The sequence below is a fragment of the Amblyraja radiata genome, chromosome 23 (assembly GCF_010909765.2).
Source record: "Amblyraja radiata isolate CabotCenter1 chromosome 23, sAmbRad1.1.pri, whole genome shotgun sequence".
NCBI lineage: Eukaryota > Metazoa > Chordata > Chondrichthyes > Rajiformes > Rajidae > Amblyraja > Amblyraja radiata.
Genome location: NC_045978.1, coordinates 39816476 through 39840251, shown reverse-complemented (window position 1 = coordinate 39840251; position 23776 = coordinate 39816476). Strand labels below are relative to the sequence as shown.

The window sequence follows — 23776 nt, the reverse complement described above, 5'->3', positions numbered from 1 at the left end:
ACCAGGTGCTGGTAAATGGGATGAGTGCAGATAAGTCTATGATGGTCAGCATGAATATGCTGGGCCAAAATACCTGTCTGCTGTATGTACCTGTGACTCTATGAACTGTGAGCAAGATTATGAAGTGTGTGATTGAGCAGATGTGGTGTTAGAGTCAACTCATTTTTTGTCTGATTCGAATTGGGTACATTGATTTGCTGTTGGATGTCCGTCTCCAGGGATGTTAAAGGCTGAGACTAATTCCGGTTTCCTGCAGGTTCCGTATAACATTGTTGGGTGGCTTGATAAAAACAAGGACCCACTGAATGAGACGGTGGTGGCACTCTTTCAGAAATCCTCCAACAAGTTGTTGGCATCATTGTATGAAAATTATATCAATGCTGAAGCAGGTAAATTTATCTTCAACTTGCTATTATCTGAACCTATGCATGTACATCCCAGTGCAAGAAGTTGTTCAATATTATGTTCCCTTGCCTCAAAAGTCCTGACTTCAAATGATGGCCTCTTATTCGTACCACACACCCTGGTTTCAAAGTCAGATAAAGGAAGTTGCAGGTGTGGACTACCCATGTGCCTCCTCGCCAAGTCCCTCTTGGTGGTTGTGATCATGGGTTTGGAAGTTGTTGTAAGAATACCCTAAGCAAGTAACTAGTTTGTTTCATGAATAGTAGGAATTGCAGCCACAATGTGCAAGTTCAGGAGGAAAGTGATTGTTTAGGATGGTGGATGGGGTGCCAGTAAAAGACGATTGCTTTGTCCCATCATTAAATAGATTCAAGGAAGATGTAGATTTTGTTTTAATGCTGAAGGGATCAAAAGAAATAGAGAGGAGATAGGAACTAGGTATTGAAATGCATAATCTGTCGTGCTTGTGTTGAAAGGTGGAGCCTCCACCTGCTCTACAATGTCCTGATTGCCATTGAATTTCCCAAGTGTTGTGGGAGCCACATTTTTCCAAGTGAATGGCGAGTATATCATCACACTCCACAATTGTATCTTGTAGATGGTTGAAAAACTTTGGGAACCCTGAGCCGAGTTGCTTGCCACTGGACACGTGCTGTTTGCACACCCACACTCAATGTGGTTACCATATCTCACACCATCAAAATCCTAGGACGTCCATTGACAATCAGTTAATGTTGCAGCTGCAGTTGTTTGGAGACTGATCCATTTTAACTGATTGTCAATGGACGTCCTAGGATTTTGATGGTGTGAGATATGGTAACCACATTGAGTGTGGGTGTGCAGACTTTCCTGTTGTTGGAGATGCGTGGTGGCTGAGTTAATCCGATACTTTTCTGCCTTTGCGTGAATGTTTGCAAGGTTTTATCATATCAGGGCACTCTTGCAACAACTCTGAAACCCATGATCACAACCACCAAGAAGCGAATAGTAGTGATATAATGTGATAATAATAGATATAATAGTGATAATAATAGCTCAATAGATAGTGAAGATGATTGTGAAAAATTGCAGCAGGATCGTGACCAATTGAATTGAATTGAATCCTTTATTTGTCATTCAGACCTTTCGGTCTGAACGAAATGCTGTTGCCTGCAGCCATACATGTAATAATAACAAAACACAATAAACACAAATTAACATCCACCACAGTGAGTTCACCAAACACCTCCTCACTGTGATGGAGGCAAAAGTCTTAGAGTTACTGTCTCTTCCCTCCTCTTCTCCCTCTGCGCCGAGGCGATACCCCACCGGGCGATGGTAAGTCAGTCCCGCGGTTCAAGCTCCGCGGCCCGGGGGGTGGTCGAAGCTGCCCGCAGCTGTTGCAACGGGTGCTCCGGAAAACAGGCACCAGCCTGTGACCTGCGAGCTCCCGACATTGTCCTCCACTGGCCCGCGACCGAGCCCCGGATCCAGGTCGCCGCCGCCTCAGCCGCCGTAGCACCGTCTCCGCCCCGCACCGGGCCGCCCACAAGGCAGCGTCTCAGCCCCGCACCGGGCTGCTCACACGGGAGCGCCTTCCAGCCGGTAGCCGGTCCGCCCACACGGCAGCGTCTCAGCTCCGCACCGGGCTGCTCACACGGGAGCGCCTTCCAGCCAGTAGCCGTGCCGGCCGCACAGGAGTGTCTCAGCCCCGCACCGTTCGCCCTCACCGGAGCGCCGAGTCGTGCCGCTACCTGGACGTCGCCACAGCTCGAAGACGGCCAGCCTCGCGTTGGTGAGTCCTGGCTGGCTCTACCTCCGGACCCTCGAGGTCGGTCGCAGGTTGGAGGCCGCCAGCTCCGCCATTAGGCCTCAGCGCAGACGGGGGAAGAGAAGGGGGATACGACAAAAAGTCGCATTCCCCCGAAGGGAGAGACAGAAAGCTCTGTTTCACCCTCCCCCCACACACATAACACCACCTAATAACCAAAAAATGTACTAAACTAGACAAAAAAAACCCAACATAAAAAGTAAAAACAGACAGACTGCAGGCGAGCCGCAGCTGTATCACAGCGCCGCCACTTCCGGACAGCTGGGCTGGGCAGCTGGGCTGAGGAATGGTTGATGGAATTTAATACAGAGAAATGTGAGGTGTTGCATTTTGGGAAGTCTAACATGGGCAGGACCTACACAGTGAATGGTAGGCCTCTGGGTAATGTTGTAGAGTAGAGAGATCTAGGAGTTCAGGTGCATGGTTCCTTGAAGGTGGAGTCATAGGTAGATAAGGTGATCAGAAAGGCTTTTGGCACATCAGCCTTATCAGTCAGAGTATTGAGTTTAGAAGTTGGGAGGTCATGTTGCAATTATATAAGACATTGGTGAGGCCGCATTTAAAGTATTGTGTTCTGGGCACCATGTCATAGGAAAGATGTTGTCAAGCTGGAAAGGGTACAGAGATGATTTACGAGGATGTTGCCAGGACTAGAGGATTCTGAGCTATAGGGAGAGGTTGAGTGGACTGGGACTCTATTCCTTGGAGTGCAGAAGGGTTATCTGTGTAAAATCATGAGAGGAATAGATTGGGTAGATGCACAGAGTCCCTTTCCCAGAGTAGGCTAATCGAGAACAAGAGGACATAGGTTTAAGGTGAAGGTGAAAAGGGTAATAGGAATCTGAGGGGTAACATTTTCATACAAAGCTGCCAGAGGAGGTAGCTGAGGCAGGAACTATCCCAACATTCAAGAAACAGTTAGACAGGTACATGGAAATGACGATTGGAGGGATAGAAGCCAAACACAGGTAGATGGAATAAGTGTAGCTGGGATATGTTGGCCGGTGTGGGCAAGTTGGGCCGAAGGGCCTGTTTCCACGCTGTATCACTGAATCTATGACAGGGAGAGGAGACTCATGGATATTTCACTCCTGCAACTTCCTTTCTTCTGACTCTAAAATCAGGGTGTAGGTACGAAAAATGTCTTGGAGGAAGACATCATTTGAAGACTTGGCTGCTTCCTTTTTTTTTTTAAGAATTGGAGTAATAAATCACTATGCAATTTTCAGTGATTTTAGTGATAACACCAAGTCTGCCCTTAAGATGAGAGAGAAAGTCATTGAAGCAGCTGGCCATGGTCACTGAGCTCTCAAAAATCTTTTGGAGCTGAGATAAAGGACTTCCTTCAACCACAACTGTCGTCTGTTTTGGAAGATTTGTCCCCAGTAAATGACAGGGACATAGGGAATGTTGGTATACAGAGAGGCGTTTCGGTGCAAGTCCATCACTATTTGAAAGTGGTGACAAAGTTTGAAAGAGCAGCGAAAAAGGCATTTGGTATATTTGTCTTTCAAGGCTGAGGCATTGGGTGTAAAAGCTGGGACAAAATATGTTGAGGCTGTACAACACATTGGTTAGGCCGAACTTGGAACATTATGTAAAGTACTGGGCACCAGGATGTAGTAGCAATGGAGTGTAGAAACAGGGAACTGCAGATGCTGGTACAAAAAAAAGACGCAAAGTACTGAGTAACTCAGAGTTAGGCAGCAACTCTGGAGAACATGGATAGGTGAGATTCTGATTGGGATCCTTCTTCAGCAATAGAGAGATTTACCAAATATGTTGAAGATAGACATAAAATGCTGGTGTAACTCAGCGGGTCAGGCAGCATCTCCGGAGAAACTAGATAGCCGAGATTCACATTTTGAAATGGATAGGTGACTTTTGGTCTGAAGAAGGGTCATGACTCAAAACATCATCTATCCATTTTCTCCAGAAATGCTGCCTATCCTGCTGAGTTACTCTAGCATTTTGTTTCTATCTTTGGTATAAACCAGCATCTGCAGTTCTTTTTTATTACATTCACCAGTATATTGCCTGGAATGGAGATCTGTCGTTATATTGACAGTTTGGTCAAAATTCCCACTGGAAAATAAAATAACATAGAATTGTACTACACAGGACCATAAAGCCAATTGAAACTGATCCCACCTGCCGGAACATAGTCCATATAAACCTCCATTCATTGCCTGTTCATGTGGTTTTCTAAATACCTATGAAACATTGTTATCTCATCTGGTTCCACCACTTCTCCGGCAGTGTGTTCCAGAACCTACCACTCTATGCCAAGAAAATGCTAAGAATGCCAAGAAAATCTCATTTAAGCTTTCCCCCTCTCATCTTATTGCCATGCCTGCTAGTATTTGACATTTCTACCCTGGAAAAAAACTAACCATCTACTCCATCTAAACCTCTCAGAGTTTTATAAACGTCTATTACAATAGACAATAGGTGCAGGAGTAGGCCATTCGGCCCTTCGAGCCAGCACCACCATTCAATGTGATCATGGATTAGGAATGTTACAAAATTTTGAGATTTTAATAATCAAGCCTATAATATATCCCATCAGATAAAGCATAAAAAGAACTTTAATTTGATACCTAATTCACTTTCATATCTTCAGTATTAAAAAAGTTATGGTTATTTTCATACTCGGAAATTAGCATCTTGTCCCCTATTTCTTTTCCATTGACAACACAAAAGCTGTGATCCAGGACAGTCAATTAACATAAAAGCCCATAACCTTCTTAAAAATTAAGAGAACTGAATGAAATTTTCAGTTATTATAGAGTGAAGCATTCTGAAACATCTGATACACCTGAAAATATGAAACATCTTACTTGGATGACCTGAAATTAAAGCATATAATTAGTTAAAGCTACCTAATTTTAGCTAATTACAAAATTGACCGTTGTGACGGAAATAGTAATAAACACCCAGACTGCCTTGCAAATTCAAAAATGTGATATTCTCAAGATCAGAACTTTAATATTATTGTATTATTGGCTGTAAGTCCGTAACAGACAGGTAAAGAAATTACAATTTCTAGCAAAAGACCAAGTCTTTATGGAGAAAGACTTTATCAGTTGCTAGCTGGCACATTGGCATATCATAATCAGTAGCATCATCATACTCCTCAGATTGTAACCAATAAGAAACTCTGTACACATTGTTTTTCCTCAACTTTTCAATTTTGGCATTGTAAACTACAGGTTTTTACTCTACTAATCAGTGGGCATGACCTGCCTTTCTGCCTACTACTTTCCCATTAAGAATGTCCTGTAGATCATCACATTTGGAGTAGTCCCAATTCGGATAATCTCTGCGAATGCTGTCTAAATCAGTCTCTTTTGCTGGGCATTTGGATTGACAATTTTGCATTTCTTCTTCGGAGACATCTGTTTAAAATGTAAAGAAAAAAACACTGAACAGCATTAACAGAAAAAAGTTATTATTTGCAGTTTTAGAAAATGTCATTGCCCCTGGTTTGTTAACAATAACATTAATGATAAAGTTAAACGTTAAAACAAATAGTAAATACCCAACAAAAAATTCATATTCATCAGTTTCATCAAATCAATTAAATTCATCTAATTAATTAAATTCATCTAAATTCAATTACTAGATCTAAACATCTATCCATTTCTTTAAAAAATGCTAACATTTTTAAATAGCCGAAGTATCCAAATAACAAATAACAAACTGATCCCATTCACACAAGAATGCACAATATAACATGATTTTTAAATCTCACTTTGTAATGAATTCATATGCCAAATGGAAGGAATTTTAATGTTTAATTCCCATAAATTAATCCAGAAACATCCACTCTCACGATAATCAAAATCATTATTTTTTGCACAATACATCTGACTAAAACTGTAGTGGATGTTTAGTATGAAAATATTGATCATAGATAGACAATAACACAAAATATAGATGATTTAGATGTTCTTATGACATGATTATGCAAATAAATAATGAATTTGATTATCTTGAGAGTGGATGTTTCTGGAATGTGATCGATTGGAATGTGGCCGCTGCCATGATTTAAGCCGCTATCGGTAGGCAAGACACGGCCGATTCGTATCGGGGCCTAAATAACATTTTTTGCATCAGATTAAAATGAAGCCACACCAAAAATCAAGATAATATGTTAAATTAAACGATATACCTTTTGTTTTGTCCTGCACTTGCGATCCGTGATGTTGAAGGCATTAGAAGTCGCGTTTAACTACAATCCAGCGATGTAATCAACCAGCAACTCTCTAAAAAAAAATGGGAGCTGGATCGCAGAATGAATTTTCTTCATCAGCCAGCAGTCTGAACAAATTCCTCTCCGACAACCAATCCAAACCTGCATTTTAATCCCCCCCCCCAAAGCCTCCAGAATAGCATGCACAGGCAGCAGGCAGATCTGGAGCGCCACTGATGGTAGGTTTTGTAACAACGCTACATGGCTGATCATCTCCAATCTGTACCTGCCTTCTCCCCATATCCCCTGACTCCACTATCTTTAAGAGCCCTATCTAGCTCTCTCTTGAAAGTATCCAGAGAACCGACCTGTGAGGCAGAAAATTCCACACTCACAACTCTCTGTGTGAAAATGTTTTTCCTCATCTCCGTTCTAAATGGCTTACCCCTTATTCTTAAACAGTGGCCCCTGGTTCCCCCAACATCGGGAACATGTTTCCTGCCTCTAGCGTGTCCAAACCCTTAATAATTTTATATGTTTCAATAAGATAGCCTCTCATCCTTCTAAATTCCAGAGTATACAAGCCCAGCCGCTTCATTCTCTCAGCATATGACAGTCCCGCCATCCCGGGAATTAACCTTGTAAACCTACGCTGCACTCCCTCAATAGCAATAATGTCCTTCTTCAAATTAGGGGACCAAAACTGCACACAATACTCCTGGTGTGGTCTCACTAGGGCCCTATACAACTGCAAAAGGACCTCTATGCTCCTATACTCAACTCCTCTTGCTATGAAGGCCAACATGCCATTCGCTTTCTTCACTGCCAGCTGTACCTGCATGCTAACTTTCATTGACTGATGAGCAAGGACCCCCCCGATCCCGTTGTACTTCCCCTTTTCCCAACTTAACACCAATTAGATAATAATCTGCCTTCCTGTTTTTGCTACCAAAGTGGATAACCTCACTTTTATCCACATTAAACTGCATCTGCCATGTATCTGCCCACTCACCCAATCTGTCCATGTCACTTTGCATTCTCAAAGCATCCTCCTCACAGTTCACACTGCCACCCAGCTTTGTGTCATCTGAAAATTTGCTAATGTTACTTTGAATCCCTTAATCTAAATCATTGATGTATATTGTAATGGTACACTACATCCACTGGCTCTCCCTTGTTTTATTTTCCTAGTTACATCCTCAAAAAATTCCAGAAGATTATTCAAGCATGATTTCTTCTTCGTAAATCCATGCTGACTCGGACCGATCCTGTTACTGCTATCTAAATGTGCTGCTGTTTCATCTTTTATGATTGACTCCAACATCTTCCCCACCACTGATGTCAGGCTAACTGGTCTATAATTCCCTGTTTTCTCTCTCCCACCTTTCTTAAAAAGTAGCCAGATCTTCCGATGCTCCAGAGAAGAAAAACATCCAAGTTTGTCCAACTCTCCTTATAGCTAATACCCTCTAACCTAGTCGATATCCCGGTGGATCTATTTTCTGTCATACGTGTTTTTTCCCCACTGATTCTCATCTGCTGAGTGTTTGAACTTTTCTGCTTTTATTCTAGCCCAGGAGCAGAGCAAATCAGGAACCAAGGAAAAGCGGAAGAAAGCTGCCTCTTTCCAGACTGTGTCCCAATTGCATAAAGTAAGATTCAACTCTACTTGCAATCCAAAGTGCCCAAGCCAGACACAAATGCTATTTTCCCCAAGTATGGTCAGTTCAAATCTCTTATGTCCATGTTGGTGGTAAATCCCATCCCTGAGTATTTGTCAATACACTCCTTTGCAAATCGGAACAATTTGTAAGTATTTGATTACATTCCATTTTAGATTTTAAACTGTGATCACCCCAGCTGTTAATGACATGGAAACATAGAAAAATAGGTGCAGGAGTAGGCCATTCAGCCCTTCGAGCCAGGGCTGATCATCTAAAATCAGTACCCTGTTCCTGCTTTTTCCCCATATCCCTTGATTCTTTTAGCTGTAAGAGCTAAATCTAACTCTAACTCTCTCTTGACACTGACATACATTTGAAAAAGTTCAAACTGAATTTCAATATCCACTCAGATAATCAAATGTTCAGTGCCTGAAATTGTGAGCAATTGTAATTAGTATCACTGAAGAAAATGCACTGTTTATAAAATTCAACACTTTTTGTGTTTGGTCTGTAAAAATATAAAGTCACTTACATCTAACAATTTAACATTTTTACAGTTTAGAAATTCCTCAATACTTCATGGGTGACGCAGGCCCAACTTAGTATCCTCTCTCTCTGTGTCCACTTGTAGTATGGTTCAGTCTTATCTGTCTTATGTGGTTTGATTCATGACAACATTGTAGCAATATGGTTAGTATCATATGATTTGGGCATATTTTCCGACGTGGACAAAATGACCTGTGAATGTCGGTAAAAACAGAACATGTTCATTACCTGGGGATGGCCTGTATGTAAAACAGGTTTTAAAGCATGATTGCGAAGTTCAAATCCAGATTATGTTATTGTTAACAAACCAGGGGCAATGACATTGCTTGTTCACATGAAACTCACAGAGTGCACAGTACACTGTGATGATTGATACAACAATAAATATAACAATGAGTGCACAATAACAGAATGGTGCAAATGTACAAATACAATCTGAAGTAATGAAAAAAAAAATCAAGTGGACATTGGACATGTTATGAGAGTTCTAACCAACTGGGTCTGCCGGTCAAGAAGTCCAGTAGCTAGTTAAACATGGAGGCCCCAAGGCCATGACTTTAGAGATGAATTTATTCGATATTACAGTGTTGAAGGCTGAGCTGTAGTAAATGAATAGCATCCTGACACAGGTGTATATATTGTCAAGGTGCTGCAGGCCTGTATGTGGTGCAAGGGAGATGGCATCCTTCATCGACCTCTTTTTCCTGTGCGCTAATTGGAGGAGATCTAGATTGTCCGGAAGACAAGTGCAAATGCGAGCCATAACCAATCTTTCATTTTGGTCAATGTTAGAGCTACTGGGTTATAGTTATTGAGTTAGGTCACTTCTTGGGGACTGGAATGATGAATGTTTCCTTGAAATTAATTAAATTGGGTTCTGGCAGGGGTACAGGAGGCAGCCTATACATTAGATGTTTCCTTTATAGTAAATTGGTTGTTTTACACTTGAAAAAAGTTCTATTCTCTAAGTGCTTGAGCCATGATATTGTTTGTGCCTACAAAGAGCTAGCAGTTTGCCATTTCTGAATTCACAGCTGCATACCCCGTAAAACTGTTTAGTCAGCACATAATCATCCATGGAATGTAGTCAATATTTCTGAAGGAGAGAAGAGGATTAAGCATTTTAAAAATTGATCGCATCGTTCGCTTGGGTAGCTTACACCTAAGTGGTAAAAAATCCCACTCCATCTTCCCATCACCACACCATTCTGCTTTCTGCAGAGACCGTTCCCTCCGCAACTTGCTGGTCAACTTGTCCCTTCCCATCCAAACCATCCCTCCCCAGTTACTTTCCCCTGCAACTGCAGGAGATGCAACATCTGTCCCTCTACCTCTCCCGTCGACTCCATCCAAGGACCCCGACAGTCTTTTCGGGTGAGGCATAGGTTCACTTGCACCTCCTCCGACCTAGTCTACTGTATCCGCTGTTCCAGGTGTCGACTCCTGTATATCGACGAGACCAAGCGCAGGCTCGGTGATCGTTTCGCTGAACACCTCTGCTGAGTCTGCCTAAACCTACCTGATCTCCCCGATGTTCAACACTTTAACTTCCCCTCCCATTCCCAATCTGACCTTTCTGTCCTGGGCCTCCTCCATTGTCAGAGTGAGGCCTAGCGCAAATTAAAGGAACAGGACCTCATATTTCGCTTGGGTAGCTTACACCCCAGCGGTATGAACATTGACATCTCTTACTTCAAGTAGCCCTTGCGCCCCCTCTCTCTCCATCCCCACCCCCTTCCCAGTTCTCCCACCAGTTTTCTGTTTCCGACTACATTTTATCTCTGTACCGCGTACTCCCCTGACATCAGTCTGAACAAGGTTCTTGACCCGAAACGTCACTCATTCCTTCTCTCCAGAAATGCTGCCTATCCCACTGAGTTGGTCCAGCATTTTGTGTCTACCTCCCATCATTACCTGTTTGTTTAGGCTTTACGGAGGGACTTGGCTCAGTGGGAATATGCCGTTTAGGGCTGATAGGTTTCTGGATGGCTGAGATGAAATGGCCCAGTAGTTTCCTATATCCGAACTGATCATGTGATTTCTTTCTGACCTGTCAAGGAGATCAAGGTGGTTAAGACTTGCAGTGATGTTTAGCTGATTTATGAATGAACATCACTTTAAGTCTGTGCTATCTTTTACTCACAATCTGCTGAAGAGTAGAAAGTGGTAAGTATGGAGAAAGAACTAAAACTGGAAAAGAGCTCATGCGCAAGGTTAGCAGTGTCACCAAAGCAGTCACCCAAAACCTGAGGTACTAGTTAATATCCCTCCAAATGCCTCAATGTCACCTCATGTCGGAAGGAATTGCTGACAAAAAGAGGTAATTCTTTGGGAATCCCAATGGCTATCCTCTGTTAAATGGAGGGAATCAGCTTTGGGCAGGTGTGAACCTCCAATAACCAGCGGAAGTCCCTTATTGACTGGCAATGGGTGCCTTTAACCATAGGGAATTGCCTTTTAACTAGAGGATGTGGTGGTGGTAAACTGATTAAATTACCAAACCAGATGCTGGGAACAGTAATGCAGAGACCTGACTTCAAATCCCACCATAGCAGCAGTGAAATTCAAATCTGTTATTAATTTGGAATTTTAAAAAGAATAGTTAGTCTCGGGATTAATGAGCAAGAAACTACCAGATTGTGGAATAAACCACCTGGTACACAAATGCTCATAAGGAGGAAATCTGCAGTCCTTCCCTGGTATGGTCTATGTGTGTGTCCAGAACCGCCAACGACTGACATGGTAGAATTCCCAGATAACTGGAGGGAATGTCTGCCCAGAGCACACATTACTGAAATCACAACTTCAGTAGACTTGAGGTTCATGATTAGAGTCAACAATGTGAGTTTGGGGGGATACTTTAATTATTTATCACAAGGGCTGGTTATTAACAATGGAATCATACAATATTTGCTAATATTGTGCCACAGCTTCAGAAAGAGTCAGGCTAACGATTATTTCTTAATTGCCTCAGGAAAACCTCAACAAGCTGATGGCTAACTTGCGATCAACACAGCCTCACTTTGTGCGTTGTATTATTCCCAATGAAACCAAAATTCCAGGTAGGCAACTTGTTTCCAGCACCATAAAGTTGTATTCTGAGTTTAATGTTGTCAGTGTGTAATATTAAGCCTAAATGCAGGCCTATGTTAGTGAAATCATGGCAAAGACTCAAGATTTATTAAGATCACAGCTGATTTTGTAGCACACTGCCACTTTCCTGCACTACCCCATTTCCTTTGATTTTATTCCTTTAAAAAAATCTATAGCTCTTGCTCTTGAATATATTCAGCGACCTGAGCCTGCACAGCACTCTTGGATGGTGAATTCCAAAGATTAATTATGTCTGGCATTCCCTTTAGTGGCAGGATTTGGAGAGGTGATACCTCTAGTTACATGTGACATTTGGAAAGGGCCTAAATTAAGTGATCCTGAATGAAACTCCTCCTAAAGATGATGCTTCCATTTAGATGATGGGCTTTTGCTGGCTGTGATGATAATGTTGTCCATTTCGCAGGTTCAATGGACCCATTTTTGGTCCTCCACCAACTTCGTTGTAATGGTGTGCTGGAGGGAATCCGTATTTGCCGTAAAGGTTATCCAAACAGAGTATTTTATGCCGACTTCAAACAGCGGTAAGAACTGATGTTGGTTAATGCCAAGTTGTGTTTAATTTTGACCCCTTCTATAATGACAATGGGGCCTCTGTACAAAATATGTGGTAACTGATCTCCACATCATTGCTTCAGCTGACACAAGTATGACCTAGAGCAAATTCTTCAATTCTTGAATTCTTCAAATTCTTCCTTAAAGTCAGCTATCTCCCCTTATCCTATCAACATTGAATCACTTTAGAGACGTACAGTGGGTACTTTGCAGTTGTGAGTTCATTGTTGAGCACTCGTTTAATCTACCAATTCCTATAGTTACATTTCATGGCAGAACAGACTACCTTTTTATATGGCACAACTGAGATTGACTCGTGTCCTGCCACTGTCATTGAAAAAATGTCTACAGCAGAACATATGAGACAGTGGCCTCCATTTTAATGAAACTCCCTCGATATCAGTACCATTCAGTCACTATTCTCCTGACTTTTCTTTGACTAACTGCCAATAGTTCATCTTTCTCCTCAAGACAGTCGCTGAATATTGCCCCGCAAAGTGTTGATTTGTTATTGTACTTTTGGATCTAGAGTCTGAACACTCACAGGTACGTACTCCTCCCTCGTACTGCTCGATCTGCCTACTGTGCCCCAGAAACCTGATGTTAACCCCTGCCCTTCACTGACCATCCCTCAGCAATGAATTTGTTGGGGCTTGGAGTGGAAGTGCTGCCTATGAGGGTAGGCTGACTGCTGTGGCCTCTCAGCTCTGAGATGTGTGGGCTACAGCCTGCAAGTGTGGCCGTTGCAGCATAACAGGATGCCTGGAGTACATCAGTGGCGGAAGCTGCAATCTCCCGCTGCCTTTGTTTGGTTGCACTGTTTTCCCAGCTGGAAGATTTTTCTATGGTAACACATAGCAAATTCCATCTTATCCAGTGGGTCATAATCAACACAGAACAGGTGCTGTGTGTCAAGAGTTAAGAGTGTTTCATTGTCATATGCATCGGGATTGGAACAATGAAATCCTTACTTACTGAAGATTTATCGGCATATAAGAAAGAACTGCAGATGCTGGAAAAATCGAAGATAGACAAAAAATGCTGGAGGAACTCAGCGGGTGAGGAAGCATCCATGGAGCGAAGGAATAGGTGACATTTCGGGTCGAGGCATATTAACGCATCAGATTTCCCAGGAAGGAATTTGATCTGCCACAGTCATAAAAACACAAAATACATGAAACATCAAATGAAAGTGACGAGTGGAAAGGATTGGGGATGTACAAAGATTTAGGGGGGGGGGGGGGGGGGGTCAGTCTCAGTCTACCCCACAACAGAATAGGAAGGAGTTAAACATTTTGCAAGCTACAGGACTAATACATAAGAAATAAATTAGCAATTATACCGAAGTATGGTAGTTAAATTAAAGTATGCTGTGGATCCTACAAAGTCCATTGTAGTTCAGTGCTAAGGTAGGATTGTGGATGGATTGTGCAGGGTAGTTCAAAGGGTTGATGGCTGATAGGCAGAGGCTGCTCTTGAACCTGGAGATGACAGTTCTCAGCTCCCTATGGGAGCAGTGAGATGAGAGCATGGCCATGATGCTGTGGGTTTTTGATGACATTGGCTGCCTCCTTGTAAATATATTTGATGCCGGGGAGGTTGATACCTGTGATGGACCAGACAATGGCCACCACTTTCCCCAGCAAGAACCTCAACTCAGCAATGTGTATTCCCAAGTCCCAGATTTGGGCACCAACAATTTGTTCTGGTCACACCAGCCTGCCCAACAGTAGGTTTCACAGGCAACTTCCCTACAACGAGCAATTCATTGCTGAGGGAGTGCCAGATTCCTGACCTAGCAGCGAGCAGTACCAGGACGGCAGCAGTTCACATCATTCCCAGCAGGGCAGCACTGCCAGTAAGGCATCTCGCAATTTATGATGTTACCTAACACGTTTTAGTAGAGATTCCATTATCATTCCTGAGAACATATCCTGAATGGTAAAGGTTATTTACCAAGATCACTCTTGCGGTACCTCCTCAATTCATGACCAATGCTGTCAAGAAAGACATGGGCAGCAGATACAAGGGAAGCACAAATGAGCACAAGTTCCTTTATGTCTCACATCATCCTGACTTGACAAGGTATCACTGATTTAACTCTTGATTTCTCTCTTGATTCTTCACTGTCATTAAGTCTACATCCTGGAATTGCTTATTCAACTGCCCTGAGGGTGTACTTCGCTAGAATGACTGCAGTGCTGTAATACAGCAGCTCACTACCACCATCTTGAGGATAGTTGAGGAAGACCAATAACGCCCATACCCTGTAAATGGATTACAAAAGCTGACTTGGCATTCCGTAGACTCATGACCTGCGTATCTCTCAGTCTACATAGCCATCTTGGATAGCAAAGGAGTAGAGGGATAGCAAAGGAGTAGAGGCCCTCAGTAACATTAATTTTACTTATTCATTAAGTCTTTTCAATTTCATCATCTTTAACCTGCCAGTTCTAAGAGATTACTGTATGTCACGCCATGTTTCTGGCGAGGGTAAAGATCTCATTCGACATTGCCTGGTCTATCCTATGCTAACAACTGCTGAGTTTCTTACAGTAACAACCAGTATAATGAATAAAATGGATTGAGATGTTAGTATTTATATTATTATCATTGCATTGTTGTGTGTTGCTTTGTGCACCTGGAAGACAGACACAGTGCACAACCAGGTTTTGCAAGCAATGTCATTGTAATTAATCTTGGGTCTGTTTTCTCAAATTGCAGCTACCGTATTCTCAACCTAAGTGCTGTTCCTGAAGACAAGTTTGTAGACAGTAGAAAAGGAACAGAAAAGTTGTTGAGCTCCCTTGATATTGATCACACTCAGTACAAGTTTGGTCACACAAAGGTAAGGACAGAGGCTTTAAAATCAGAAGCAAAACGCAGGCTCAGAATATTCCCTGACTATCGCTTCCAAAATTAGAAATACCTTTATTATTTATTCATTTATCTGTACACATTCTTCTTTGGGTTCGCTTTAGTTTTTATGATTATAATTTTAATTATTTTGCAATTGATATAATTTCCATAGCTTTCTGCCTCTCCCTTCCAGCTCTTTGCTGCTTGTGCCCCCAGCACAGGGGATTTTTAAACATCACTTTCCAACTGTCTCAGCTACTTCCTTAAACCTCTTTCCTTTCCTTCTCATCCACCATCATACGCCAACTGCCTGCCACACTTATCCTGCCTTCAACCTCCATTCCAATTCCCTTTCCCTCCATCTCTCCCACTCACCCTTCTGCTATCCCCCCCCTCCCCCCTCCCATCTATGCCTCTGTTCCTCTCTGCTTGTAATAAAGCATTAAACACTAAACAGAGACAGCACCATTCCTGAAAAGAGCTCTTAGATTTCTGTTTGTGTGAAAAAACGGTAGATTTTACTGGAGGAATGGATTGATGAATTTGATTCTAACTTTGAATGAAAAGCAGGCTTGGGTGGTTTAGTGGTCTGGTCACTGCTCCTGACTGATCTATCATTCTGCACCAGGTGTTCTTCAAAGCTGGCTTGCTGGGTCTTCTGGAGGAAATGAGAGATGAACGTTTGGCAAAGATCTTGACAATGATTCAGGCTCGGAGCCGAGGCAGATTGATGAGGATTGAGTATCAGAAAATTATCGAGAGACGGTAAATGCTATTTTGCAGTGCGAATGAGTGCGGGGCACCTATACTTTAAATTCATGATACATTCTATTAGGTCGCATATTTCAAGTAATTGGTAGAAACTCTGCAGGTTGACCCCATCATAAACGGCGGTGAATAAATGGTCCTTCACTTCAAACTTTTTCTTTTTGGCAAACTTTATTTTCCACCATCTTTAACTCATCCTTGATACCTAATCCAAGTGCTATTTATTGGCTCCTTTAGTTATTAGTCTTTGGTCGTCTGATGACTGAGTAATCCTGAGGTTACGATTGATAATCCAAGGATTACACATTTATATCCCACCATTTATATCCCACCATGTAGCATTTTGGAATACATTTCGTTTTTTTTAAATTGCCCCAGTAAAAGTAATCACAAAGCTGTTGGGTGCTCATAAAAAGCAATCGGGAAACCAATGATGAAAAAAACGTAAGAAAAACATCCCTGTCCTTGCCTTAATAAGACACCACAAAGTGCTGGAGTATCTCATTGCAACAGGCAGCATCCCTGAAGAACATGGATAGGTGACGTTTCTGGTCACCACTCTGCTTCAAACTGAAGAGGTGAATTCCTCACCTTGTCTGGGTGGTATGTGACTGTAGTCTAACAGTAATACTGTTTACTGTGAAATGGCTGCTCAAGTACTCCGTTGTGTCAAACCCAGGCAAACTCAGCTTTGCGAGGAGCACATGTATACAAATATAGTAATACGATATTCCAATATCATCAAAAAGCATGAATCTGGATTATGTCATGAATAAAGGGGCCATGGATTAATGGGCAACAGGTTCAATTCCAACCAAACGGACATCAATTTGTCTCTAATTTTATTTTTGCACTAGAGATGCTTTGCTTGTTATCCAGTGGAACATTCGTGCTTTCAATGCAGTGAAGAATTGGTCCTGGATGAAACTCTTCTTTAAAATTAAGCCTCTGTTGAAGAGTGCTGAGACCGAGAAAGAGATGGCAACAATGAAAGAGGAGTTCTTGAAACTGAAGGAAGCTCTGGTAAAGTCAGAGGCAAAGCGTAAGGAGCTGGAGGAAAAGCAAGTTACCTTGATACAGGAGAAGAACGACCTGTCACTTCAGCTGCAGGCGGTAAGGCACAAGGCTTGCTCATTCCATGGCCCATGCAGCATGTCCAGCTCATTCCAGAGTCATGGAACAGTGCAGAGTACGGCCCACTTCACCCTTGCTAACCAACCAATGCTGACCTATGTTATCCTATTTGCCTGCAATAGCCCCATAGTCTCTACTCCTTTCCAAGGATCTGTCCAAATGCCTTTTAAACATAATATTTTTTGCTTCGTCACTTTGTTGGCATCTCATTCCATATACCCAGCACTCTGTGTGAAATCTGTCCCTTAGATTTCCTATTAAATTTTCTCCCTCGCACTTTAAACATTGACCTACTAGGTTTACACTACTAGGTTTAACCATGCAGAGGCTTGGAGCCGATACTGCTGGGTTCTCATTCCAATGAGACCTTGTTGGGATTACTCCGTCTGCTATGAACACCCCATCCAGCAAGGCCTGTAAATGTCCCATTTAGCATAGAAAGCTTGGAATTGTCCATGTGCAGTCTTGGAAGAAACAAGTTAACAAGTATGCCATTTTTCTTTCCAGGAACAAGATACTCTTGCAGATGCAGCAGAAAGATGTGATCTACTGATCAAAGCAAAAATTCAACTGGAAGCTAAATCAAAGGAACTAACAGAACGACTGGACGACGAAGAGGAAATGAATGCCGAGATTACTGCAAAGAAACGCAAGTTAGAGGATGAATGTACAGAACTAAAGAAAGATATAGATGACCTTGAGATTACTCTGGCCAAGGTTGAAAAGGAGAAACATGCAACAGAAAATAAGGTAACATTTAGGAGAGATTACAAATGACCACTCAGCAATCTTTCATTTTAGTTTGACAGTTTCAGGATGGACCCAGGAACTATTCCAGGACTATTGGTGCAGTGGTCTCCTGTGCACTTCCCAACTATCTTGATGGAAAGTGTCCTGCATCTTATCACATCTACCTCCCCTCCCCTGTCCCCCCACATTTCAACATCCCTCTTCCACACTCCACTACCCTTCCTTCTATCCTCACTACCTCTTCACCAGTACTTATTCACTTTTTAAAGTAACTTGAATGCTTAGAAATGTCTGACCAATATGAAAAGTTCACAATTTTTTTGCTAATTTATCATTCCCATCTTCTTGGTTAAATTTATAGGTTAAGAATCTCACAGAAGAAATGGCATCTCTAGATGAAACTATTGTTAAACTCACAAAGGAGAAGAAGGCTCTCCAGGAAGCTCATCAACAAACCCTAGAGGACCTCCAGGCTGAGGAGGATAAAGTCAACACACTAACTAAAGCCAAAGCTAAACTTGAGCAACAGGTTGATGATGTAAGTGAAAATGGCTGAGGTGATCATTCTTACAAACCTAGTTGGATTGTTATCTCAATTCACAAAATTAGTTAATAAAACTGGTGCTATTCATTAGAGTGAATGTGAACTGTGTATTGTACTTTTGACACCCTGTTGCTTTTCCATGATGCTTTATTGGACCATAGTCAAACAAAGTTCACGATATTGTCAATAAGCTCACGATATTGATGGGCAGACAGAGAGATTCCGCGGTTCGCTAATACAAGACCTGTTCCACTAGCTGCTTTTGAATTTGTGTTCCTGGTTTTTATACAAAAATCTCCAGCTCTTGATGTAACCTAGAAGTTTTGGATGGAACTTACTTACAAAGAAAAGTTGCTGAAGTTGATGAAGGCTGAAGGGAGCGCTGTAACTCTCTGACCGAGTTTTACTGTAGTTCCATGAGTTGTAAAAATATTAACTGTTGATATTTTCAATATATTCAAAGGTGTAATGGAATAGTGGTGCAGCTGGTAGAGCCTTTGGCGACCAAGGTTCAATCCTGACCTCTGATACGGTGTTCAAAAGGGAACTGCAGATGCTGGAATATCGAAGGTACACAAAATTGCTGGAGGAACTCAGCGAGTGCAGCAGCATCTATGGAGCGAAGGAAATAGGCGACGTTTCGGGCCGAAACCCTTCTTCAGACTCTGAAGAAGGGTTTCGGCCCGAAACGTCGCCTATTTCCTTCGCTCCATAGATGCTGCTGCACCCGCTGAGTTCCTCCAGCAATTTTGTGTACCTCTGATACGGTCTGTTTGGAGTGCAATCCGTTCTCCCCGGTGACTGCCTGGTTTCTTTCAATGCTCCAGTATTCTCCCACATCCCAAGAAATGTGCTGATTGATAGGTTAATTGGCCGGTATAAATTCCCCAAATATATTGGTGAGTGATCAGATCTTGGGTGCGGAGGGAGTTGAGAGTGTGGGGATAATACAATGGGGTAGGGTTTGTGTAAATGCTGCTTAATTTTCAACACGGTCACCATACTTGTTTCTATGCTAGATCTCTCTCCTCCCTTCTTATCCAGTTATTGGCCATTTGTAATCCACTAATAATCTCTCCTTCTTCTGCTAGCTTGAAGGATCATTGGAACAAGAGAAAAAAGTCAGGATGGACCTTGAGCGAGCAAAGCGGAAACTGGAGGGAGACCTGAAGCTAACACATGAGAGTGTCATGGATCTGGAGAATGATAAACAGCAGCTTGAGGAAAGGCTAAAGAAGTGAGTGTGACGCTGTGATTGTGCTGTGAAGGAAGGAACTGCAGATGCTGGTTTAAACCGAAGATAGACACAAAAAGCTGGAGTAACTCAGTGGGTCAGACTCCATCTCTGGAGAGAAGGAATAGGTGATGTTTCCTATTCCTTTTCTCCAGAGATGCTGTCTGACCCTTCGTCTTGACCCAAAACATCACCTATTCCTTTTCTTCAAAGATGCTGTCTGGCCCAGCTTTTTGTGTCTATCTTCTGTGACTGCTATTCCGAATAAAAGACCACTGTCATTCCAATAGACTTCTCTTCATTCAATGTAAGACAATAGACAATAGGTCCAGAAGTAGGCCATTCGGCCCTTCGAGCCAGCACCATTCAATGTGATCATGGCTGATCATCCCCAATCAATACCCCGTTCCTGCCTTCTCCCCATATCCCCTGACTCCGCCATCTTTAAGTGCCCTATCTAGCTCTCTATTGAAATCATCCAGAGAACCTGCCTCCACCTGAGGCAAAAAGTGAGAAAAAGTGTTTCCTCGTCTCCGTTCTAATGGCTTACTCTTTATTCTTAAACTGTGGCCCCTGGTTCCGGACTCCCCCAACATCGGGAACATGTTTCCTGCCTCTAGCGTGTCCAAGCCCTTAACAATCAAACAAGATACAAGATATCTTTTCAACAAAGACAACACCACCCAGTGTCAACGTCTTCTGGTTCCCTACTCAGTGACAATCAGCCAGATCTATCACATAAATCAGGAGAATAACTCCTCACATGATATTAGATATTATAATTGGAACATATTTGTTTTGTCCTTCACAGGAAGGATTTTGAAATAAATCAGCTAACCTCAAAGATTGAAGATGAAGGAGCCCTTGTTATGCAACTCCAGAAGAAAATTAAAGAATTGCAGGTAAAAGGGGAGCTGCTATTAAGCACCAAAAAGGATGATTAAATTAACTCGGGTGATGTCCCAAGAAATGTAAATATATGTGAAACAGTGAAGCAAAACCAGTGGCGATGATGCCTGCCCATGTCCAATGAAAAGGAGCTGAATGAAGCTTTCTTTTTACCATTACAATACGGCCCATGATGTACCACCTTGGAAGGTTCCTATGGAGTGAATTTTGAAATTCTTCCACCCAACTTTGTGAGCATTATCCCGACGATTTGATGGACAATTGAAGTAAACTGAAGGAGATTTCTCCATGACTTATTTGTACAAACAGTGTTGAAAATGACACGACTCCCAACATAGAACTAGAACTGTTCTTTGCACCAGCTCAAAAATCGGATCCACTTGATGGCTAATTCTCAACAGGTCATCCTGATTTTCATTCTTATGTCTTCTCCTTTGAACTAGGCTCGAATCGAGGAACTGGAGGAGGAGTTGGAGGCAGAACGAGCTGCAAGGGCAAAGATAGAAAAGCAAAGGTCTGATGTGGCCCGTGAACTGGAAGAATTGAGTGAAAGGCTAGAGGAAGCAGGAGGAGCGACTTCAGCACAGGTGGAGATGAACAAGAAACGTGAAGCTGCATTTCTGAAACTGCGACGGGACCTGGAGGAGGCGACTTTGCAGCACGAGGCCACGAGCTCTGTCTTGCGAAAGAAACATGCCGACAGTGTGGCAGAACTCAGCGAGCAGATTGATAACCTACAAAGAGTTAAACAGAAATTAGAGAAAGAGAAGAGTGAATTCAAAATGGAGACAGATGATTTAAGTTCCAACATTGAACATGTAACAAAAGCTAAGGTAAGCAATTTGGAGGAACCTGGGCTCTTGTTGGCTAGTTTCAATTGATATTGTTCTTTGTACACCAAATGGTAGTGGAATAACAACAGAGCAAATTTAGTTAAAGATAATCATGATGTATTTTTAAATATTTATCCAATAGTAGTTCAAAAACGTATTTTGGATTCTGCCTCCTTCACTGTTTCATGTAAAACTTTTCCTTAACTCAATTGTCCAACTTTGAAACTTCTTAGTCATTCCTTTGAACCAGGTTTTCACTTTCCACCTTTGACTTCAAAAACCACAGCATTCATTTCCCCCAATTCACCTTACTGAAGACTATGCCAACTGATTGGGGATGATCAGCCATGATCACATTTGGCTCGAAGGGCCAAATGGCCTACTCCTGCACCTATTGTCTAGAGGCCACCTCCTAGCCACCTCATCCCATATGTGAACCCGGGATCAATGAAATGGAGTTGGCAGCAAAGTAAAGGAAAATCCTAAGTAATTCTCCAGTTATATTAAGAGTATAAGGGTGGCTAGGATAAGAGTAGTTCCCTTTAAAGACCAGAATGACCATCTTTTGCAGAGCCACTCGAGATGGGGAGATATTAAATGAATCCCTCTCCTCTGTTTTTACTGAGGAAAAGATCATGGAAGCTGAGGAATTGAAGCTTTGGAGTTATGATATCTTAGATCCTATACAAAATACAAATGAGGAGGTATTGGCGATTTTAAAACACATTAAGGTGGACAAATACTTAGGGCCCGACCAAATGCATTCTAGGATCTAATGGGAACCTAGAGAGAAAAGTGTGGTGGCCATTGCAGAGATATTAGCATCATCTTTAGCCATAGGTGAAGTTCCGGAAGTCGGGATGGTGGCTAATGTAGAACTGTTATTGAAGAAGGGAGGCAAGGACAAGTCGGGGAACTGCAGGCCAGTGAGCTTGATGGCAGTGGTGGGAAGGTTGTTTGAGGTGATTCTTAGGGACAGGATCTAGCAGTGTTTGGAAAGGCACAGACTGATTTAGGATATTAAGCTTGTGCTGGAAATCATTTCTCACCAAGGGGATTGATCAGGGCAGGGCTGTGAACATTGTCTCCTTGGACTTTAGCTGAGCCATTGATGGTCCCCCATGGTAGGCTGGTCTGGAAGGTTAGATCGGATCAGCTAACTGGATGTAAAATTAGCTTGTACCCTTTTCATCGTTCAAAGACCTGCACTTGACCAATGAACACATGAATAATCCTTCACGGCCCCACACAATCCACCACACAGCAAGTTGCATTTGAAGCACCCTCCATCTACAATATGTTTTGATATCTTCATCCCTCAACATCCTCATAATCACCGCAGTTTATTTCCCAGGATGGTCAGAATCTCTCATTAAGGAATCTGGTTCCCACAATTTAATCTACCAGTCATTGTCTCTGTCATCCCAGACTGCTGAGATATTGCATCATGATTCAAGTCGAGTCACATTGCATTTGATGGCAAACACTGTACTGGCATTCTGGTACTCTGGAGCAACGTACAATGGGATGAAGGCAATGGGTCCTTCCTGTGTGATCGATGATTGTCGTGGACTCGTTGGATCGAAGGTCCTGTGTCCATTCTGTATCTCTCAGTCAATCAAGATTAGAGGTTGTGGAGGTGTCTAAGTCATGATATTGAGCCTGCGATATGACTCACTGACTGAACCAATGAGGGCGATACAAGATACAATTTTTAACTTCAGTGCTTTGATAGAAGTGTAATAAATAAAATGAATGTTTGTGTATTTTAGGCCAATGCAGAGAAGATGTGCAGAACGTATGAGGATCAATTGCATGAAGCAAATAATAAAGTTGGTGAACTTCAGCGACATGTGGCTGATCATGCTTCACACAGGGCTAAGCTGGAGAGTCAGAATGGTAAGGAAAAGGCAACTGGAGTGGGTGGTTAGGGCAGGACTGGAATCGGGAGGGTTGGGGCCGGAGCTGGAGATTCTCTCTCCGTGTGTATTTATCTGCAAAACTCTGAAACAATCAAGGTGGCATGAGAGTCACAAGGAAAGATCCAGTAATTAGGAGAATGCAGAAGGCGAGAAGAAAACTTGACAACAGGAAGAACATGGTTTAGAGTGAAATTGAAAGATAACAGTTTTAATTTTAATGAAACTGTAGATGTTCCAAATCTGAAACCAGAAGGGAAAATGCTGGAAACACTCAGCAGGTTTGCTAAAACCAGGATGCCAGAGACACTTTGTTAGAACTGGGAAAGAAAGAAAAGCAAGTTTGTTCTTCAGTTGTAGAGAAGGATGGAGAGAGGAATGTATAGGACAAAGTAATGTTTGTGATGCATGTTGGGATGGGAATTATGATTACTTGGAAAGCCAGGAGTAGTTAGCAAGGTTTTGGCCAGAGGATATTCTGCTTCACAAATCTGATTGACTTTTAAGGAGGTTACTCAGACAATTGATGAAGGCAGGGTG

The 23776-nt window shown here is 42.4% G+C and overlaps 1 protein-coding gene across 3 annotated transcripts in view; it reads left to right on the top strand.

Moving 5' to 3' along the window:
- Positions 1–23776, top strand: part of myh7b (myosin heavy chain 7B) — a 76279-nt gene that overhangs the window by 29591 nt on the left and 22912 nt on the right. For all 3 annotated transcript variants that reach the window (XM_033042086.1, XM_033042088.1, XM_033042087.1), the window contains 13 exons: positions 257–389; positions 7983–8062; positions 11595–11682; positions 12138–12255; positions 15011–15134; positions 15774–15910; positions 16771–17026; positions 17555–17797; positions 18159–18335; positions 19433–19578; positions 20387–20477; positions 20928–21317; positions 23090–23216. In XM_033042086.1, the coding sequence (XP_032897977.1) occupies positions 257–389; positions 7983–8062; positions 11595–11682; positions 12138–12255; positions 15011–15134; positions 15774–15910; positions 16771–17026; positions 17555–17797; positions 18159–18335; positions 19433–19578; positions 20387–20477; positions 20928–21317; positions 23090–23216 (2110 nt within the window). The remainder of the gene's footprint in view (positions 1–256; positions 390–7982; positions 8063–11594; positions 11683–12137; positions 12256–15010; positions 15135–15773; positions 15911–16770; positions 17027–17554; positions 17798–18158; positions 18336–19432; positions 19579–20386; positions 20478–20927; positions 21318–23089; positions 23217–23776) is intronic.